The sequence below is a fragment of the Globicephala melas genome, chromosome 2, assembly GCF_963455315.2.
Source record: "Globicephala melas chromosome 2, mGloMel1.2, whole genome shotgun sequence".
Lineage (NCBI taxonomy): Eukaryota > Metazoa > Chordata > Mammalia > Artiodactyla > Delphinidae > Globicephala > Globicephala melas.
The window spans coordinates 60,164,952-60,185,196 of NC_083315.2; the positions used below are offsets into that span (position 1 = coordinate 60,164,952).

Below are 20,245 nucleotides of genomic sequence, written 5' to 3' on the forward strand. Positions count from 1 at the left end.
GCCCTCAAGATTCATTCATGTTGTAAATTGCAAGACTTCCTTTTTATGGCTGAATTATAAATATATATAATCATAATATATATATCCCATATTTTCTTTATTCATTCATCCGTTGATGGACCGTTGGATGGATGGATAATAGCCGTTCTGACAGATGTGAGGTGATATCTCATTGTGGCTTTGATTTGTATTTCCCTGATGATTGGTGGTATTGACCACCTTTCATTTATCTGTTGGCTATCTGTCTGTCTTCTTTGGAAAAATGTCTGTTCAGTTCCTCTGCCCATTTTTAAATTGGACTGTTTGGGGGTTTTGCTACTGCATTGTGTGAGTTTTTATATATTTTGGATATTAACCAAAATATCAGATATATGATTTGCAAATATTTCCTCCTATTCTGTCAGTTGCCTTTTTATTTTGTTGATGGTTTCCTTTACTATGCAAAAGGTTTTTAGTTTGATGTAGTCCTGTTTGTTTATCTTTGCTTTTGCTGCCTTTGCCTTTGGTATCAAACCCAAAAAATCATCACCAAGATCGATGTCAAGAAGCTTACCACTTGTGTTTCCTTTTAGGAGTTTTATGGTTTCAGGCCTTATGGACAAATCTTTGATCCATTTTGAATTAATTTTTGTGTATTGTGTGAGATAGTGGTCCAGTTTCATTCGTTTGCATGTGGCTGTCCAGCATTCCCAACACCAGTTGTTGAAGAGGCTATCCTTTCCGCATTGGATATTTGTGGCTCCTTTGTAATAAATTGATTGACCATATATGCATGGATTTATTTCTGGTCTCTCTATTCTGTTCCATTGATCCATGTGTCTGTTTTTATGCCAATACCATACTCTTTTGATTACTATATCTTTGTAATACAGTTTGAAATCAGGGATCATGGTGCCTCCAGCTGTATTCTTCCTTCTCAAGATTGCTTTGGTCATTCGGGATGTTTTTTATGCTTCCATGCAAATTTTAGGATTGTTTGTTCTATAGCTGTGAAAAATGCCATTGGAAGTTTGATAGGGATTGTCTTGAATCTGTAGATTGCTTTGGACAGTATGGACATTTTACAATATTAATTCTTCCAATCCATGAGCACAGAATATCTTTCCATTTATTTGTCTTCTTCAATTTCTTTCACCAGTGTCATATAGTTTTCAGTGTATGGGTCTTTTACCTCCTTAGTTAAATTTATTTGTAGATATTTTATTCTTTTTGAAGCAATGAGGTTGTTTTCTTAATTTCTCTTTCCAATAGTTTGTTATCAATGTATAGAAATACAACAGATAATTATATATTGATTTTGTATCCTGAAATTTTACTGAATTTGTTTATAATTTCTAACAATCTTTTTTTTTTTTTTTTTTGGCAGTACGTGGGCCTCTCACTGTTGTGGCCTCTCCCGTTGCGGAGCACAGACTCCGGACGCGCAGGCCCAGCGGCCATGGCTCACGGGCCCAGCTGCTCCACGGCATGTGGGATCTTCCTGGACCGGGGCACGAACCCGTGTCCCCTGCATTGGCAGGCGGACTCTCAACCACTGCGTCACCAGGGAAGCCCTCTAACAGATTTTTTAGTGGAGTCTAGGGTTTTCTATATATATCATGTCATCTGCAAATAGGACAGTTTTACTTCTTCCTTTCCAATTTGGATGCTTTTTTATTTCTTTTTCTTGCCTAAATGCTCTAGCTAGGACTTCCAATACTATGTTGAATAAAAGTGGTGATAGTGGGCATCCTTGTCTTGTTCCTGATCTTAGAAGAAAGCTTTTAGCTTTCACCACTGAGTATGATGTTAACTGTGAGCTTATCATATATGGCCTTTATTATGTTGAGGTACATCCCCTCTATAACCACTTTGTTGGGAGGGTTTTTGTTTTTATCATAAATGGATGTTGAATTTTGTCAAATGCTTTTTCTGCATCTATTGAGGTGATCATATGATCACAGTCTAGCGGGTTTTTTTGTTTGTTTGTTTTTCGTTTTTGGCTACACCACGCGGCTTGCAGGATCTTAGTTCCCCAATCAGGGATAGAACGTGGGCCCCCTGCAGTGGAAGTGTGGAGTCCTAACCACTGGATCGCCAGGGAATTCCCAAATAGCTCTCTAGTTTTTAATTTTTATTTATTTATTTATTTATCGTTGCGGTTCGTGGACTTCTCACTGCGGTAGCTTCTCTTGTTGCGGAGAACCGGATCTAGGCGCGCGGGCTTCAGTAGTTGTGGCGCTTGGGCTTAGTTGTTCCGCGGCACGTGGGATCTTCTTGGACCAGGGCTCGAGCCCATGTCTCCTGCATTGGCAGGCAGATTCTTAACCTCTGCGCCACCAGGGAAGTCCCTAGTTTTTAATTTTTATTGTAGCCATTCTAGTAGGTGTGAAATGGTACCTCATCGTGTTTTTGATTTGCATGTCCCTAATAACTAATAATGTTGAGTGTTTTTTCATGTACTTGTCCATTTGCATATCTTCTTTAGAGAACTGTTTATCCAAGTCTTTTGCCCATTTCTGTTTGTCTTTTTTCCTTTTAGTTTTGTTGAGATATGATTGACATACAGCATGATATAAGTTTAAGGTGTACAGCATAATGATTTGACTTACAAACATCATGAAATGATTATCACAGTAAGTTTAGTGAACATCTATCATCTTGTATAGATACAAAAAAATTAAAGAAATAGAAAAAAGTTTTCTTGTGATGAGAACTTTTAGGATTTACTCTCTTAACAACTTTCATATATAATGTAGAGCAGTGTTAATTATATTAATCACATTGTATATTACATTCTTAGTACTTATTTATTTATCTTATTACTGGAAATTTGTACCTTTTGACCACCTTCATTCAAATTCCCCTGCCCTCCCCCTACCTCTGGTAACCACAAATCTAATCTCTTTTTCTATGAGTTTGTTTGTTTGTTTTTTTGAAGTATAACTGACCTACAAAACTATGTTAGTTCCTGATGCCCAACATAGTGATTCGATATTTCTATACATTACAAAATGATCACCACTTTTTTGCCCATTTTAAAAATTGGGTTGTTTGTTTTTTTTGTTGTTGATTTGTAGGAGTTCCTTATATATTTTGGATATTAATCCTTTACAGATATGTGAATTGCAAATATTTTCTCCCATTCTGTGGCTTATCTTTTCACTCTTTTTTTTTTCTTTTTTTCGGTATGCGGGCCTCTCACTGTTGTGGCCTCTCCCGCCGCGGAGCACAGGCTCCGGACGCGCAGGCTCAGCGGCCATGGCTCACGGGCCCAGCCACAACACGGCATGTGGGATCTTCCCGGACCGGGGCACGAACCCGTGTCCCCTGCATTGGCAGGTGGACTGTCAACCACTGTGCCACCAGGGAAGCCCTCTTTTCACTCTTTTGATAGTCCCCTTTTGATGGGACCTGCGCTTTTTGCAGGTAACCCAAGCACTTCTGGGGGGCTTACTTCCCCTAGCTATGGATGAACAAATCAGAACATTGTGCGAGGTCAGATGTTCTCTACCTTTTGAGGATAGGGCATGAGGGATCCCCCTTCACCCATCTGCGTTTGGCCTACAAGGCTGGGTCCCTTCCTCTCTGTTCCCTTCAAGTGTTCCAAGACGTGAATCATACAGGAAAGAAGTAAGAATAGTGAACTGAGCCTAGTCTCAGGACTCAAGAAAACAGGGCTTACTGACACATACTACAACATGGATGAACTTTGAAAACATCATGCTAAGTGAAGAAGCCAGTCACAAAAGACCATTTATTGTATAATTGCATTTATATGAAATGCCCAGAGTAGGCAAATCTGTACACACAGAAAGTAGATTAGTAGTTTTCTAACGCTAGCGGGGTAGGGAAGGTGGGTTAGGGGGAGATGGGGAGTGACTGCTGAGGGGTATGGGTTTCTTTACTGGGTGATGAGAAGGTCCTAAGATTGATTGTGGTGTGATAGCACAACTCTGTGATATACTAAAAGCCATTGGATCGTATACTTTAAGGAGGTGAATTATATGGTCTATGAATTATATCTATAAAGCTGTTAGTTAAAAAAAAAGAAAAGAAAAGAAACAAAGTTTCCTCAGTGACCTCCACCCTTCCCTCTGCCTCAGAATGCTGGTAACTTCTTCACTTGATGGGGAAGCGCAGCCGTGCCTGGATATGCTCGCAGGGGGCAGGCTTCATGGTCAGCCCGTAGGTAGGGGTTAGGTCCACTTTCACACCTGGTGGCACACTGAACTCCAGCTGCTGAAGCAAGATGGCCAGGAAGAGGAAGATCTCCCACTTGGCCAGGACCTCCCCTATGCACCGGCGCTTGCCCATGCCGAAGAGCATTATTTTCTCACTCAAGGTCTTGCTGATGGTGGTATCATGGGCAGTGAGGAATCTCTCCGGCCGGAACTCAGATGGGTCCTCCCACAGCTTCCTGCGAGATGAACAGAGGAAGTGGTATCTCTGGGCTGGGGAGGCTCTTTGGGAAAGGCCTGGGCGGGGGACATCTGTGTTAGAGTGGATCTAGCGCAATGAAAGGAGAGTGGGGAAAGGGGCCAAACTGTATTTTGATGTTTATTTCTTTTACATAGCTCTCTCTAAAATCACCAGCCTTGAAAATAGTGCTTTTTAACATTATTTATTTATTTATTTATTATTATTATTATTTTTGCTGTACGCGGGCCTCTCGCTGTTGTGGCCTCTCCCATTGCGGAGCACAGGCTCCGGACGCGCAGGCTCAGCGGCCATGGCTCACGGGCCCAGCCGCTCCGCGGCATGTGGGATCTTCCCGGACCAGGACACGAGCCCGTGTCCCCTGCATCAGCAGGCGGACTCTCAACTACTGTGGCACCAGGGAAGCCCTAATATTAATTTTTTATTTTAAAGAAATAATACTTTAACTAAAAGAAATTAAAAGAAGGAACACATGTCCATCTCTATCCTACTCAATATACAAGGAGAATCAACCGTCCATCCTGGTTTATGCTTATTGTTTTGGAGTAATTATTTACAGCATCCTTTTTCACATGCAGAAGTGCCCTAGTTTGGATGGTAAATTATATGATCCTCCTACCTATAAAGTGAGATTTTCCAAAGAGGTCCCTAAGCCATTCACATCAGAATCACCTGAGATACTCCACCTTACCTACCGAAGAGGAATCTCGGGGGACTGGGCACCGAAATCTAAAACCAACTTCCTGGTCAATGCACTAAAGTTTGAGAAACATGGACCTAAATTTTGTCCCTTAGAGCAGGCTGCAGAGCCATCGAGGCACCATTCCCTTATTGTATAACCAGTTCCTAGGGGGACAAACAGCCTTCCTGACTGCTGAACTTCACACATTTTTCAGTGGGGGATATGTACTCACGGGTCATGATTGACCTGCCACTGGTTTATGAAGACACAGCGTTCCTTGGGGATGTAGAAGCCATTCAGTGTTGTGTCCCTTATTGTGCTAAGGAGGGAAGAGGGCTCTGTCAGGCTCATGGGCTGGAAAACTGGGATGTGTCTCTGGGAGGTTGTTTTTTTTCTTTTTAACAATTAAAAAAAAAGTTGACTATAGTTAATTTACAATGTTGTGTTAGTTTCAGATGTACAGCAAAGTGATTCAGCCATATATATACCTATATATTCTTTTTCAGGTTTTTTCCATTATAGGTTATTACAAGATATCGAATATAGTTCCCTTTGCTATACAGTAGGTTTTTGTTGTTTATCTATTTTATATATAGTAGTTGTGTATATATTAATCCCAAACTCCTGATTTATACCCCCCCCCCCCCCGCAGAGGTTCTTGCTCCTTCACCCCACTCCAATAGCCTGTCCACCATGGTTTCTATACCATACACTAGGAGGGAATAGCAGGGGCAAGGAAGGGTTGAAATTATTCTTCCCCTTTCTCAGATCCTGTTCTTCAACAAAGTTTACTAAACTTTTCTCTGTACCCAGCTGTGCCCTTGGCCATTCTCTGGAGCCAAGAAACAGGCAGTCTGGGCCAGTCCTGGGGAGTCCCCAGCTTGGCTGAGGCATCAGGCCTCTTCCTCTGGGCATAACTAGACCAAAATATGGGCTGAAGTAAGTGTTCACTAACTCTCTTGGCATTGTTAAAATCCCAGGACCTAATCAAGGACCAATGGCTGTAAGTCCTACAAAATATCAGAATGAAGTTATGCCAGCTGGATGAATCAAGAAAGTCTTCTAAGGGAGAGGAAGTTTGTGTCAGGATAAGGTAGGATAGGATTCTGGTAGCCAGAGAAGACTGTAGACCTTCCAAGCAGAAGGTCCAACATAAGCAAAATTGGAGGCTGGCTGGTTCATGCTTGTAAGGGATGGTGAGGCCAGCCTGGCGGGGTTGAGAGTACCTGTAGGGAGGGAATGTGAGCAGAGCTGAATGAGAGCTGAGGTCAGAAGTGTGGTTTTTCTCCTGAGAGCCGGGTACTTTGATCATGTTTGGACTGGATGGGGGCAGAGTAGAGGCCAAGGTCTGTGAGGAATCTGGTGTCATGGCCAGGAAGGAGATGCTGAGGTCTGACCAGGGCCAGGGCTGAGAAGCTGGGGAGAAAACATGGCAATGATTTCAGAGGTGGGAGGGCAGAATAGGCAGGCCTCACCTGTGGGGGATGGTGAAGGGGACGAAGGAGGAGTGTCGGAAGGTCTCCAGGATGAAGGCCTCCAAATAAGGCAGCTGGGATCTGTCAGAGAGCCGGGGCCGCCGCTCCCTGCCAATCACTGTGTCTGCAGAACACAGAGGACGGACAAGGCTTAGGGGTTGTCCTGACTGCTCCATGGCATCTGCATCCCCAATCACACCAGGTGTCACTCTATGTGGTACTATGTCTGTTTACAGGTCTGAGACCCACTGACCCCCCCAGTATCCTCTAGGCAAGGGTGGGCACCATTGTATGCCCAGGGCTTGTACTTAGTAGATACATAACAGCTATATGTAGATTGAACAGATGACCTGGGACCCCAAGGCTTCTCTCCACCAGAGGGTTAGGGGACACTACATACCCAGCTCCTCCTGGATCTTCCTCTGTATCTCAGGATTTGTCACAAGGTACAGAAGGCTCCAGGAGATGGCTGTTGTGATCGGATCAAACCCTGGGCAGCATGGGGCAAGGTGAGGAAGAAAGGAAGACAGGAACAAGAAGGCAGCATTTACCAAGCACCCACCATGTATGTAGCAAACATTGTCTTTCTCTGCCTCCTTTTCCCCCAAACCCCCTCACCCTGAATTTTCTAAGGGCAGAGGTGGAGTCACCTCAGCACAAACTTGAGTCACTGCTTTCATGATTAGTTGCTGGAATTACAAGGGCCTAGACTTACAGTCCAGAGAAGCCTTTATTGTTTAGTTGGGGAAACTGAGGCCCAGAGGAGGAGAGGGACTTGGCTGAGTTTTCACTGGGAGTTGGTGGTACAGCCTGGGCTCAAACCTTGAGCCTGGGCCTGGTCTCTGTGTCCTGCATCATCTGACATGTAGTTGGTGAGTTATCTGATGGACCCCGGGGCTGGGCAAGGCTGTGTGTGAACAGCAGGCACTGAGGGATGGAGGGGCAGGGGTCTGGCTCCTACCGGCTCCAAAGATGTCGTTGACAAGGTTGACAGTCTTCTTCTGGAGCATGAGGCCCCCACTAGCTCTGGAGTTATCCTCGTAGTGCTTGAACAGGGCACCTACGATGTCCTGGACTCTGTTCTGAGGGGGCACAAGCTTAGGAGCACCCCAGCACTTCTGGGGTGGAAGTCTGGACCTTGCCCCATCCCATCTGGCACTGCCAGCTGGCCTCTGGGCAGTGGGTTGAGCTCACGACAGGAGCTGGTAGCAGCCCAAGGTAGGACTTAAAGTATCATTTCATGCCCCATTGACTTTTCCGCCCAATAACCCCAGGGGTCCAATTTCAGAGAGGGAGGTTGGGGTGAGTACAGGGAAGTAAGGTGACACCCGAGCTGGGAATTAGTCTCTGTCTGGGTTCAGTTTCCAGCAGAACAAAAGCCTTCTCATGATAACAGCACCCCACATTACAGGGCTCTGCCAGGGCCCCATTCATGACCTTATCTCTCTGGGGCTTTGAGCAGCCCTGAGAGGGAGGCTATAGGCATGAAGAAACTGAGGCCAGAGAGGGAGAGGGCTTGGCTCCAGGTCACTCAGGTGATCTGAGATGTCCCAGAGCCTTCCTAGGCCTTGGCTGCATACCAGGTGTGTGGGTACCTTGGAGCTGGGTAAGAGGGGCCACACACAGACTCTTGGGTGCCCTCACACTTCCCGTACCCTGGGCTTACCTTGTCAAAGTCCTGATAGCACTCCTGGACTATTTTCCGCAGGAACTGCAGGAACCTCTGGTTGAAGCTCTTGTACTTTTGCAGAGCAGGGTTGGGCAGGTATTTAAGGATGGGGAAGAAGTCCACGGGGCTCCCGGAGGAGGCAGTCTCCACGAAATCATGGGTGTTCGTCACAAGGCTGACCATCTGCTCACTGCTCTGGGGGAAGTGCTGCCCGAAGCACATGGCACCAATGACCTTGGCCACGGACACCACCACGTGGTCATAGGGGTCAAAGCGCCCAGGTCCTGCCATCAGCTCCTGGAACTTGCTGATGAGGGCCTCAGCCTCCTTGTGCACATGCATCTCCAGGTAGCAGGAGGATGAGGAAGCCGGGTCTGAGGCAACGGAGAAGGAGTTGAGAGCATTCTGGGCCAGGCGTCGCCGGGCAGCCCACACTGGTCCAGAGTCTGGGTTGAAGGTCATACTCTGGCCATCACCGACTAAGGTGAAGCTGTAGAGGTCAGGCCGGCCCTTGAAATCATCACCCTGCCGCACCAGGGCCTGCCGGATGGTGTCCAGGCCGCTGAGCACCAGCACGGGTGTGCAGCCAATGCGGATCTGCAGCACGTCTCCATAGCGCTGGCTCAGCCGTGACAGGGCCAAGTGTGGGCTCTTCCCCAAGGTCAGCACGTGCCCGATCAGGGGCCAGCTCCAGGGCCCTGGTGGACTCTTCAGGCCTTTAGGGACCCGAGGCTGCCAGGCCCTGACCACCCAGAATACCAAGCAGAAGGTGGCAGAGGCCAGGAGAAGCTCTGTGGCTGAGAAGGGAGTGGCCTGGGACAATGCCATTTGTACCAACTACAGGGGAAGAGAACGGAGGAGCCAGACTGAGGGACGAGATAGAGCCACTCATTCATTCACTTACTCAGTCAATAAACACTTGTACATGTTCTGTGCTGGGCTCCCAGCTGGACACCGGAAAGACTAAGTTGCATTCACTAAATTACATGGATTGTTCATCCCAGGAGCTCACCCATGGTGTATCACAGAATCTGAGCGCTGGAAAAGAGCCCTGAGATTCCCAACTTGAGCGTCTGAAATCCCAGCCCTGGCCATCCCCTCTGCCCATCACCTGTTACCAATTCTGAGGCTGGAGTGATCACTTCAAAACGGAGCACTCTTGTGGACCCCAGTGCAGGGTGTATGCTGGGCATTGTACCGCGGGGACCCTTCCTGCTGATACCTCCTCATACCCTCGGAACAGGGAGCTGCTCCCCGCTAGCAACACTGATGGGATCAAGGTCCCAGGGCTGATGCAAATGGCTTCTGATGCCCCCTTCCCCAGGGCATTCTTTATCAAGACCAACCAGGACACCTCCTCCAAGGACAAGTCCCCATTCTCTCAGAGTCTTTTTTTTTTTTTTTTTTTGGCTGTGCGGCACAGCATGTGGGAATCTTAGTTCCCAAACCAGTGATCAAACCTGTGCCCCCTGCAGTGGAGGCGTGGAGTCCTAACCACTGGACCACCAGGGAAGTCCAACCCCCTGCCCCATCCTCTCACAGTCTGGAAGGCTGAGGTTGGGCTGCAGCCAGGGCCAGGGCTGCCCTCATGCCAGGTGGGGAGCCCTACCCACCTCTTCAATCCAGTCACACTAAGGGTCCTTAGAGGTGGCCCAGTCCAAGCTTCTCATTTAAAAATGGGGAAACCAAAGTCTGGAGCTGGGCAGCAAGAACTAGAACTCAGGACTTCCCTGGTGGCACAGTGGTTAAGAATCCACCTGCCATTTCAGGGGACACGGGTTTGAGCCCTGGTCCAGAAAGATCTCACATGCCGCAGAGCAACTAAGCCCATGCGCCACAGCTACTGAGACTGCGCTCTAGAGCTCGTGAGCCATAACTACTGAGCCCACATGCAACTACTGAAGCCCGAGTGCTTAGAGTCTGTGCTCCGCAATAAGAGAAGGCCCCGCTCGCCGCAACTAGAGAAAGCCCACGTGCAGCAATGAAGACCCAATGCAGCCAAAAAAAAAAAAAAAAAACAAACCAGAACTCAGACCTCCTACACCTAACCCAGTGTTCCCCCCATCCCTCCATCTCCACTGGTTCCCAGGATTTTTGATGGGGAATCCCAAGGGCTAAGAAATGAGCCCAGGAAAGGTACCTGTAGAGGCAGGTGCTTGAGATCAGCAGGATTGTGGAAGCTGATACAGAGCTTCTGGCTCCGGGTGAGTGGCCTTTCATAACTACCACCCCAATCAGGTTGGCCTTGCTGTCCTGGTCACCTGATATCAAAGTCACCAAAAAAAGTTGAAAGGATCAGCTCTTGGCCTTGGGCCATGATCCCTCAGCTCCACCTACCTCCCAGGGCCCAGGGGCAGCTCTTCTGGGGATAGGTACTATGTCCCTGGGGAGGAATGTCCAGCTCCTTTCAGGGTCCAGAGTCTGGAGGTAATGCTTATTTCTCTCAAGGGCAAGGCAGGGTGCTGGGAGTGAAAGTTCTCTGGGCTAGTCCAACCTACTTTCCCATTGCACCCACGAGGAGGGACCCTGCCTGGGGGCACTCAGTCCAGGCTGATCAGCGGGGGAGACTCACTGTTCCTCTCCAGAAAGGTGCCCTGTAATACCCCTCCAACCACCTGTGAAACCAGATAAGAAATAGGTATGTTCTGACCACCTCTGAATTTCAGCCCTGGTCCTTAATCTGAAAACAAGAAATGATGAGGATCCTATATTGTAAAGAGAGGCCCCCTCAGCCTCCTCCCTCTTGGTGAGAGATGGTAAAAGTGAATGAAGAAAATTCATGTTGTGGGGGCATAGCAACTGGCTTGGAATCTTCAAAGTGGTCAATGTCATTAAGAAAGAAAGAAAGAAAAAAAGACAAGGGCCTTTCCTAGAGCAAAGAGACTAAAGACACCACCAAATGCTAAAAATGTGTGAACGTTGGGGCTTCCCTGGTGGTGCAGTGATTGAGAGTCCGCCTGCCGATGCAGGGGACACGGGTTCGTGCCCCGGTCCGGGAGGATCCCACATGCCGCGGAGCGGCTAGGCCCGTGAGCCATGGCCACTGAGCCTGCGCGAGGCTGCGCATCGGGAGCCTATGCTCCGCAACGGGAGAGGCCACGGCAGTGAGAGGCCCGCGTACCGAAAAAAAAAAAAAAAAAAAAATGTGTGAACGTTGATTGGGCCCTGGATTTAAAAAACTTTTTTTAAAGCTAAAAAAGACATTTTTGGGACAACTGAAGCTACATAAACAAGGACTGGAGATTAGATGATATTATGGGATTAATGTTAATTTTTCTCGATATGAGCCTAGCATCATGATTATGTGGGAGAATATTTCAGGAAATATTCTTAGGAGATTAATGTTCCTAGGAGATGAATGCTGTAGTGCTTAGGGGGTGAAGTATCATGATTTCTGCAACTTACTTTTAAATGGTTCTGTTTAAAAAAATGTACATCTATCTGCGTATCTCTATAGAGAGGAGAGAGAGAGAGTAGATATGACAGATGTCAGCTATCTAAGAACCTACGTGAAGGTACGTGGGTGTCCGTTGTATGAAAGGGAGCTTTGAAGTGGAGGGCTGGCTGTTGTTTGGTAAGGAGTCCCATGGTGCTTCTCTCCTCCCTCATCTCACAAAGCCAAGTGAAGGAGCTCCAGGAGACCCAAACCTTAAGAGTGGGATAGCTGCAGGAAGGGAACTCCCCAGCTGTGAGTCCAGATGGGTTGGACCATGGTGAGGGAGACTGTGGCATTCGTATATTTATCACAAACTTTACAACGCCCTATGCTTATGGGCCGGCGTTGTTATAAGAGCTTTATATCTATTAACAAAAAAACATTCTCAGTAATCCTATGGGATGGAAATTAATACTATTCTCATATTACAATATGAGGGGTAACGGAGGCACAAAAAGTTATGTAATTTGTTGTAGGTCACATAGCAATGTGTTAGAGTTGGGCTCAAACCTTCAGAAGATTGTGCTCCAGACCACTATGTGCACCTGCTTGACACGTGTCCCTGGATCTGGGGGAAATGTGTGGACATATGGAGGCAGAGCAGAGTAGCCTGTCATGGCAGGGGCAGCAGAGGGCAGCCTGCACAGCCCAAGTTGGGTGCCTTACTAGGATGTGAGTCTCCGAAGGGCCAGTGGACATGCTGAAGGGAACTGGACTTGAACTGCATGGATAAGACCTGGCTACAGAGGGGTGAGAAACCCCGCAATGACGGGCTATAGGGGGTACCCTGCGGGAACTAGCTGAGGGGTGTGCAAGAGGGCAGCCAAGAGCCCAGCAGCTATGTTAGGAACTGTGTGATGTGGAGGACACAATGGGGCTCAAAGGTACTCGATGAAAAGCTGGCAGTGGAATGTCTGCTACATACAAGGGCATTCGGAGCTAAGAGGCAAGATAAACAGCACCAGCCAAATAAAAAGAGATTGGTTCCTGGAACTCTTCCCTGGTGGCACAGTGGTTAAGAATCCACCTGCCAATGCAGGGGACATGGGTTCGAGCCCTGGTCCGAGAAGATCCCACCTGCCGTGGAGCAACTAAGCCCGTGCACCACAACTACTGAGCCTGCGCTCTACAGCCCGCGAGCCAGCTACTGAAGCCCATGTGCCACAACTACTGAAGCCCGTGTGCCTAGAGGCCGTGCTCTGCAACAAGTGAAGCCACCGCAATGAGTAGCCCGCACACCATAACGAAAAGTAGCCCCTGCTCGCTGCAACTAGAGAAAGCCCGCGCGCAGCAACGAAGACTCAAAGCGCAGCCAAAAATAAATAAATAAATTTCTAAAATACTTAAAAAACCAAACAAACAAAAAACAAAGGGCAAGGCTGGGGAATCTGACAAATCTGTCTGAAGACTGTGGCTGAGAGGAAAGGAAAGATGTTTTCTCTCTGTACCTTCACTGGGTTCAGCTCACTCTATAAAAAAGGTCAAGGTTTGAAGTTAGAGTAGGTTTTGTAGAAAACTGACTATTTCTCTCTGTCTCTCTTCCCTCCTGTCTTTTCCTTTCTCTCTCCCTCTCTGTCTCTCTCTCTCTCTAATTATCTAAAGTCATACTTTATTCAGATTTTCTTAGTTTTTGCCTAACGTCCTTTGTCCTTTCTTGTTCCAGGGTCCCAACAAGGAGGACACCACATTACATTGAGTCACCATATCTCTTTAGGTTCCCCTTGGTTGAGACATTTCTCAGACTCTTTTTTCAGGAGAACTGGTCAGGTATTTTGTAGAATGTCCCACTATTGTGATTTGCCTGATGTGTTTCTCATGGTAAGACTGGGGTTATGGGTTATTGGTAGGAAGACCACAGGAGTAAAGTGCTATTTTCATCATATCATATCAAGGGTACATACTATCAACTTGACAGGAAGGTTGATGTTGATGTTGGTCAGCTGACTGCAGTAGTGTTTTTCAGGTTTCTCCATGGGAACATTACTCTTTTCCCCTTTCTGTACTGTGCTCTTTGGAAGGGAGTCAGGTACACAGCCCACACCAACAAATGGAGAGTTCTTCTCCCCTCCTTGAGGACAGTCTCTGTGTAAATTATTTGGACTTCTGCACAAGAGATGATTTATCTTTTTATTTTAAATATTTTCTTAAAACTTTTTATTAAATTACAAGATACATATAGAAAAGTGCAGATAATCTGTACAGCTCAATGAATTTTTTACAGATTTAACAAAAGTCTTGTAATCAGTCCTCAGATCAAAAGACAGAATGTTACCGGCACCCTAGAAACCCCTCGCACTCCCCTAAGGATAACAATGACCCCAACTTCTAATAGCATAAATTAGTTTTGTTAGTTTTTGTTTTTCATGTAAATTAAATCATGCTGTGTACTTTTTTTGGCATGGAACTTTAAAAATTTAATAGATTTCATTTTTATAGAAGTTTTAGGTTTACAGAAAAATGGAATGAAAGTACAGAGAGCTCCCATATGCCTCCTCCCCCAATCAGTTTCCCCTGTTATTAACATCTTGCATTAGTGTGATACATTTATTACAATTGGTGAATGAATATTAATACAATATTATCAACTAAAGTCCATAGTTTACATTAAGATGAACTCTTTGTGTTATGCAGTTCTATGAATTTTCTTTCACTTTTAAAAATTGTGGTAAAATATAAAACATAAAATTTACTGTTTCAAACATTTTTTTTTTTTTTTTTTTTTTTTTGCGGTACGTGGGCTTCTCACTGTTGTGGCCTCTCCCGTTGCGGAGCACAGGCTCCGGACGCACAGGCTCAGCGGCCATGGCTCACGGGCCCAGCCGCTCCGCGGCATGTGGGATCTTCCCAGACCAGGGCACGAACCCGTGTCCCCTGCATCAGCAGGTGGACTCTCAACCACTGCGCCACCAGGGAAGCCCCCATTGGATTGTTTTTAATCTTTAGATTTCAGCCATCCTTGAGTGTCTGTTGACTACTTCCCTTTTTAAAACCCCTCAATGTTCCCCATAGATTTCAAGATAAAAACTGAACTCCTTTGCTTGGCACCCAAAGGCTTCCGCGGCAGCTCTTGCTTAACCTCCCTGGCCTTGTTGCCACCACATCCCACTTGCCCCGCCTCCATTGTCTTTCTCCATATATTGATCCCTTTACTGGAAACCTGCACCCCATCCTGTGTTCCCTGGCCAGCTCCTGCTCATCATGTTATACGCTGCTCAGCTGTCACCATGCTGGCTGGGTCTGAGCCCCTCCTCTGAGATCCCACAGGCCCCAAACTGCCCTCCTCGACAGCCCCCATCATGCTGTTTCCCCCATGGACTGTGAGATCCTTGAAGGTCAAGGCAACCTCTGCTTTTCTTCAGATTTCTAGTCTCTAGCATGGGGACTGACACACAGCATGTATTTAGAAAAAGATTTGTTGAATCAATTAGCGTTCACAAGTGAGAGTGCTAGCCTGTGTTAAGAGTTTCGTGAAGACTGCTTTCAGCATTTTCCTGCATTGGTTTTATAGAAATGACAAGTAATAATCCTTACAGTTGAAATTTATTGAGTACCCACTCTGCCCCAAGATCTGTGCTGTATGTTTAACACTGGCCGTCTCTGTGAGCTTCATAGCAGCACTATGAGATGGGTACTATTATTGGCCTCATTTTACAGTTGATGAAATGAAAGCCTAAAGATGTTAAGTAATTTTCCCCAGAGCCAGAATACGGGGAAAAAGCAGTTCAGTGGGCACGGGGCAGGGGAGAGGGCAAATCAGGAAGCTATCATGAGAGAAGGCACATTGAGAGTTGACTATCCGGGGGGAGCCCAGGGAGAGGCAGGGTGTGGCTACGGTTAGGGTGAGGGTCACTCAACAAGTTTATCTAGTGCACATTCACCAGCCTGGCCAGTGGTCAGAACACAGTAAATGGCAGCCTTTTCCCTGCTTCTGTGGGGCAAGTCCTCCTCTGTGCCCCTCATCATTCCATTCTCACCTCTCTTGTGGATCTAGCCACAAAGAGCTGTAGTTTGGGGCTGAATCATCATCTAAACTAAGCCCTAAATCAGACTGTGGGTCCCTCGAAGACAGAGGCTGAGTCCCATTCATCTCTGTGCCCAGACCTGGCAGAGAGGAAGGACCATGGTGGACACAGGTGCTGTGGGAAGCACAGGCAAATAATTAAAGCTGGGGCGGGTGTGTGTCTCACAATCTATTATATAAGGACCGGGAGATTCAGTCCTGGACATCCAGTCACCCGCTACTGCATGTGTCCACCCAGAGGGCCCCTGCCCCTGCCTCCTCAACATGTCCAAATGGATGATGTCACCTCCCTGCCCAAACACCTTCCCTCTGGGTCGTCACCCTAGCTAGAAACCTGGGAATCCGCAAAGACTCCTTCTCTTATTCACCTCCCACCAAACTCTCAAGATTCTACCACCTAAATACCTCTTGAGTCTGACCGATTTCTCCATCACTGTGGCGCTGCCTGGAGAAGATTCTCAGCTCTGCTTCCCACCTGGACTTTTGCAGGAACCTCCTATCTGGTATCACTGTCTCTAGGGCAGTGTTGCCCAGTAGAACTTCCTGTGATGATGGAAATATTCTAAGTCTGTGCTATCCAATAAGGTAGCCACCAGTCACATGTGGGTACCGAGCATTTGAAAAGGCTGGTACAACAGAAATACTGAATTTTTAATTCTATTTAATTTTAAATGTAAGTACCTGCATGTGGCTAGTGGCTACTGTATTGAATGGCACAGTTCTAGGCTCCCTCCCTCCCATCCCTCCAATCTGGGCTCCACAGTGCCGCCCAGCTGAACTTCCTGAAATTGCAAATCTGAGCAATCCATATCCCTTTGTAAAATCCCTTAGTACTAATTTCTTAAGACATTCAAAAACCAAACCAAACTCCTTAGCTCAGCATGTGAGCCAGTTCCTACTCCCTTCTCTCACTTTGTTTCCCATGACTCCCTCCCTCTCATGCATCTTTCCCACCAGTCAGAAGGAACTCTTAGAATTCTTCTAGTTTTCTGCCTCTGTGCATTCAGACGTGTTGTTCCCTCTGCTTGGAACACCCTACCCTCCTCTCAATCACCTCTTCCCCATCCAACAAACACTCTCATGGAAATGCATTGCTTCCAGGTTAGAGATGCTTACTTATATTGCAGTACTATGATGCATATATGACAAAGCATTCTCATCTCTCCATTAAAACAAAGCCTCCAAAACTCTGCTCCAGGTCCACCTCCTCTGGGGTGTGTCCTGACCCCCTACTCTGGTTTAGATCCTCCTCCTTTGGGCGTAGCTCTCCCGTGGCACAAACACCACGGTGGCACATTGCTTTGGTTTCCTTTGCCCTCTCTAGACCGCAAACAACTTGAGGCAAACTATGTTCTTATTTACTCAGTTTTTAGTACAGTACCTGTCACATACTGGACGTTCAGCCATATTCTTTGAGCATAAATTATGTTGCCAGCCACTGTTCTCAGAGGAGACTTAGAGCAGTGAATAAGGCAGACCTTGCCTTTGTGGAGGAGACGGACAACAAGCAAGCAAACAGATGAATGAAATCATTGCAGACCCAGGTTGTGCTGAAAATCCTCTTTGTGCTCCACATCCACTCCCCCCCTTCTCCACCCCACTCTGGGCACTGAGAGGCTGACCTCAGTAGACTGTGTCAGTGGGCTCCCCATCCTCTGGTGACTTGTTGGGTTCAGTCAATGGGAGGCATGGGCATGAGATGGGAGGGTGGGAGGAGAGTGAGTCTGGGGTATTTTTTCTCCAGACCCTCCCTGCAAAGTCACCATGCTAGGCCACAGCTCCTGCCAGGCAGCTCTCCTCTCCTTACAGTTCTCTCTCTCTGGGTTCCAGAAACAGATCCTTCCTCTTGCCCCTTCAGGCTCAAGACAGTAAGGGCTCCTCTCTGTTACTAGTCATATGGTACCACACTATCCTGTGTTAGTTTCTCTATAACCTGTCAACACCTTTGTAAATAGTCCCCTTATTAAACTCTTCTCAATGATTCAGTTTTGAATGGATTCTGTTCTTGCAAGGACCATGAATAATAAAGTGGTTCTTTGCAAATTTCTGCTCCATCATCCTTGGAATATCAGCCTTTCCCCAAGGTCACAATACGGCTGCTACAGTTCCGGCCATCACATCCGGACATGACAAGGGCCAGAGGGACAAGAGCGCATCTCTTGTCATACATCCCTTTTTTAAAAAATTAATTAATTAATTAATTATTAGGCTGTGTTGGGTCTTCGTTGCTGCGCGTGGGCTTTCTCTAGTTGCGGTGAGCAGGGGCTACTCTTCGTTGTGTTGCACGGGCTTCTCATTGCGGTGGCTTCTCTTGTTGCAGAGCACGGGCTCTAGGTGCACGGGCTTCAGTAGCTGTGGCACGTGGGCTCAGTAGTTGTGACTCGTAGGCTCTAGAGCGCAGGCTCAGTAGTTGTGGCACACGGGCTTAGTTGCTCCACGGCATGTGGGATCTTCCTGGACCAGGGTTCTAATCCGTGTCTCCTGCATTGTCAGGTGGATTCTTAACCACTGCACTATCAGGGAAGTCCCAGATCAGAGTGTTAGGCTCTCTCCCTGTAGAGTCTTTGCATGCTAGAAGCAACTCTCTACTGAAGGCCACAGCTCCTCTCTATAGCCTCTCCACAGCCACCTCCTCCGGGTTCTTTTCCGCTCTTTCCCCTCATCACTTCTGGCCTTGCTGCTGCTAGCCCTGGACTGCTGCATTGTCCCTATTGATTTCCCTAAACGCTGAACCTTTGTGAATGGTCCCTTTATTAAATTCTCCTCAATTACTTAGTTTGAGGGGGCTCTCTGATTCCTGCAGGGGCTGACCCTGACAGATACAGGGAGGGACTTGCCTGGTGTGTCTTAGGAACCTCAGGCTACTCTTGTGCCTGGAGAGGAGTGAGCCGGGGAAGCAGGAGTAACAGGTGAGGAGGTCAGAGGGATAATGGGAGCCACATCTGGAAGGGCCCTGCAGGCCATTGTAAGGACTGTTTCCTCTGAGATTCTTCAAAAACTTCCTTCTGAAAACTTCAACTTGGGGAAAGGATGGGGTCTCTTCCTCAGCTAGGAGCTGGGAGTGCAAATGGGGCACCTTCCTTCCCAGGGCATCCCAGCCAGCAGGGTGTGAACTCTGCTCCCAGAGCAGTGAGATGGCACAGACTCATCTGATGATCTCTGCCTCGAGTGTGGGTTCTCTCCAGGCACTTCCCAGCCAACAACTCCTCACCTCCACCATGGGGTGTTCTGAAGATAAAACTAGCCACTCACAGTGGTGCTGATGGTGGCATTGTTGGCACAGAGGCAAACCAGTGGGAAGCTATTAGATAGGAGTAACTTCTTAGGATTCTGTCCAACCTGCCCAGGCCTTTTTGGATCTGTCTCAAGTTCTGAGGTTTAATCACTCAGAGAATGCTCTTGGGTAAGCCTCTCTGGCCTGCAGGTTTTGGTTATAATTCTTCCAGTTGCAAATCCCCAAATCCACTCCTACTAGAAGAGAAAGATGAGGAGGAGGAGAAGGAGGAGAAAGAAGAAGAGAAAGAGGAAACAGTAAAGAAGAAGGAAAAAGGGGGAAAGGAGGAGATGGCGGAGGTGGTGATGTTATTGACTCACGTAACGGAGATGTTTTATGGTGTACTTCATTGGCTTCAGGAATAACTGGATCTAGGTGCTCAATGTCATCAATTCTTTCCCTCCCTCCCATCGTCTCCCAGTTCTTCTTTCCTCTAATGGGCTTCTCAAAAAATGGCCACTGGTAGGTCCAGAATTATTTTCTAACCAGCTTAGCCACCATTGGCAGAAAGAGAACATTTCTTTACCAACAATTTCATTAAAACCCCACAGGGCTCTCACTGGCTTGGTCTGAGTCATGTGTCAGCCTGGTAGCCTGGGGTAGGGTTAGTTCCACCAAGCCTATTGGCTAAGAGTAGGGGTGGGGTGGTCCCCAAAGGACAATTGAAGTGGTATTTCAAGAAGAAGAGAGGATGGATGCTGGGCACACGAAACCACTCACATGTCGACTATCACTGGTGTGACCATATAATTTATTGCCCAAGCCAGGACTCTTTTGAGAAGGAAAGAGGGCTTTTTTTTTTTTTTTGCGGTACGCGGGACTCTCACTGCTGTGGCCTCTCCCGTTGCGGAGCACAGGCTCCGGACGCGCAGGCTCAGCGGCCATAGCTCACGGGCCCAGCTGCTCCGTGGCATGTGGGATCCTCCCGGACCGGGGCACGAACCCGCGTCCCCTGCATCGGCAGGCAGACTCTCAACCACTGCGCCACCAGGAAGCCCCCAGAGGGTACTTTTAATAGACAAGACAACAGGCTTAGTCCAAGACTATCCTAGGAAAGTATTGTCACCCTATCTATAGCAGCCAAGAGCCGTCACCCTGTCTATAGCAGCCAAGAGCCAGAGAGCCAGGGGCTGTCCCATCTGAGCCTTGGATCCTGCAAACCAAATCTCTCTGGCTCTCTGGGCACAGGTAGGAGAGGAGAAGGCGCTCAGGGCTCAGATCTCAGGTGGGGTGAAGGGTGGCTTGGTGGAGTGAGGACACATTGGAAGA

General features: G+C 47.4%; 1 protein-coding gene across 1 annotated transcript; it reads right to left on the bottom strand.

The window, feature by feature from the left end:
* Positions 1 to 4,101: 4,101 nt before the first annotated feature.
* Positions 4,102 to 9,073, bottom strand: CYP1A2 (cytochrome P450 family 1 subfamily A member 2). Its single transcript, XM_030875295.2, has 6 exons — positions 8,243 to 9,073; positions 7,538 to 7,658; positions 6,977 to 7,066; positions 6,577 to 6,700; positions 5,334 to 5,420; positions 4,102 to 4,399 (listed from the first exon to the last, which is right to left on the bottom strand). The coding sequence occupies exons 1-6, from the start codon at positions 9,071 to 9,073 to the stop codon at positions 4,102 to 4,104; spliced, it is 1,551 nt and encodes a 516-aa protein (XP_030731155.1).
* Positions 9,074 to 20,245: the final 11,172 nt, after the last annotated feature.

Bases quoted from the DNA above. Each gene is read 5' to 3' on its own strand.
- CYP1A2 (XM_030875295.2), bottom strand. From the start codon at position 9,073: ATGGCATTGTCCCAGGCCACTCCCTTCTCAGCCACAGAGCTTCTCCTG. The intron at 7,067-7,537 runs GTAGGAGCCAGA...CATGCTGCCCAG, and splicing joins CAACGACATCTTTGGAGCCG to GGTTTGATCCGATCACAACA. The intron at 6,701-6,976 runs GTATGTAGTGTC...TGTGTTCTGCAG, and splicing joins GAAGATCCAGGAGGAGCTGG to ACACAGTGATTGGCAGGGAG.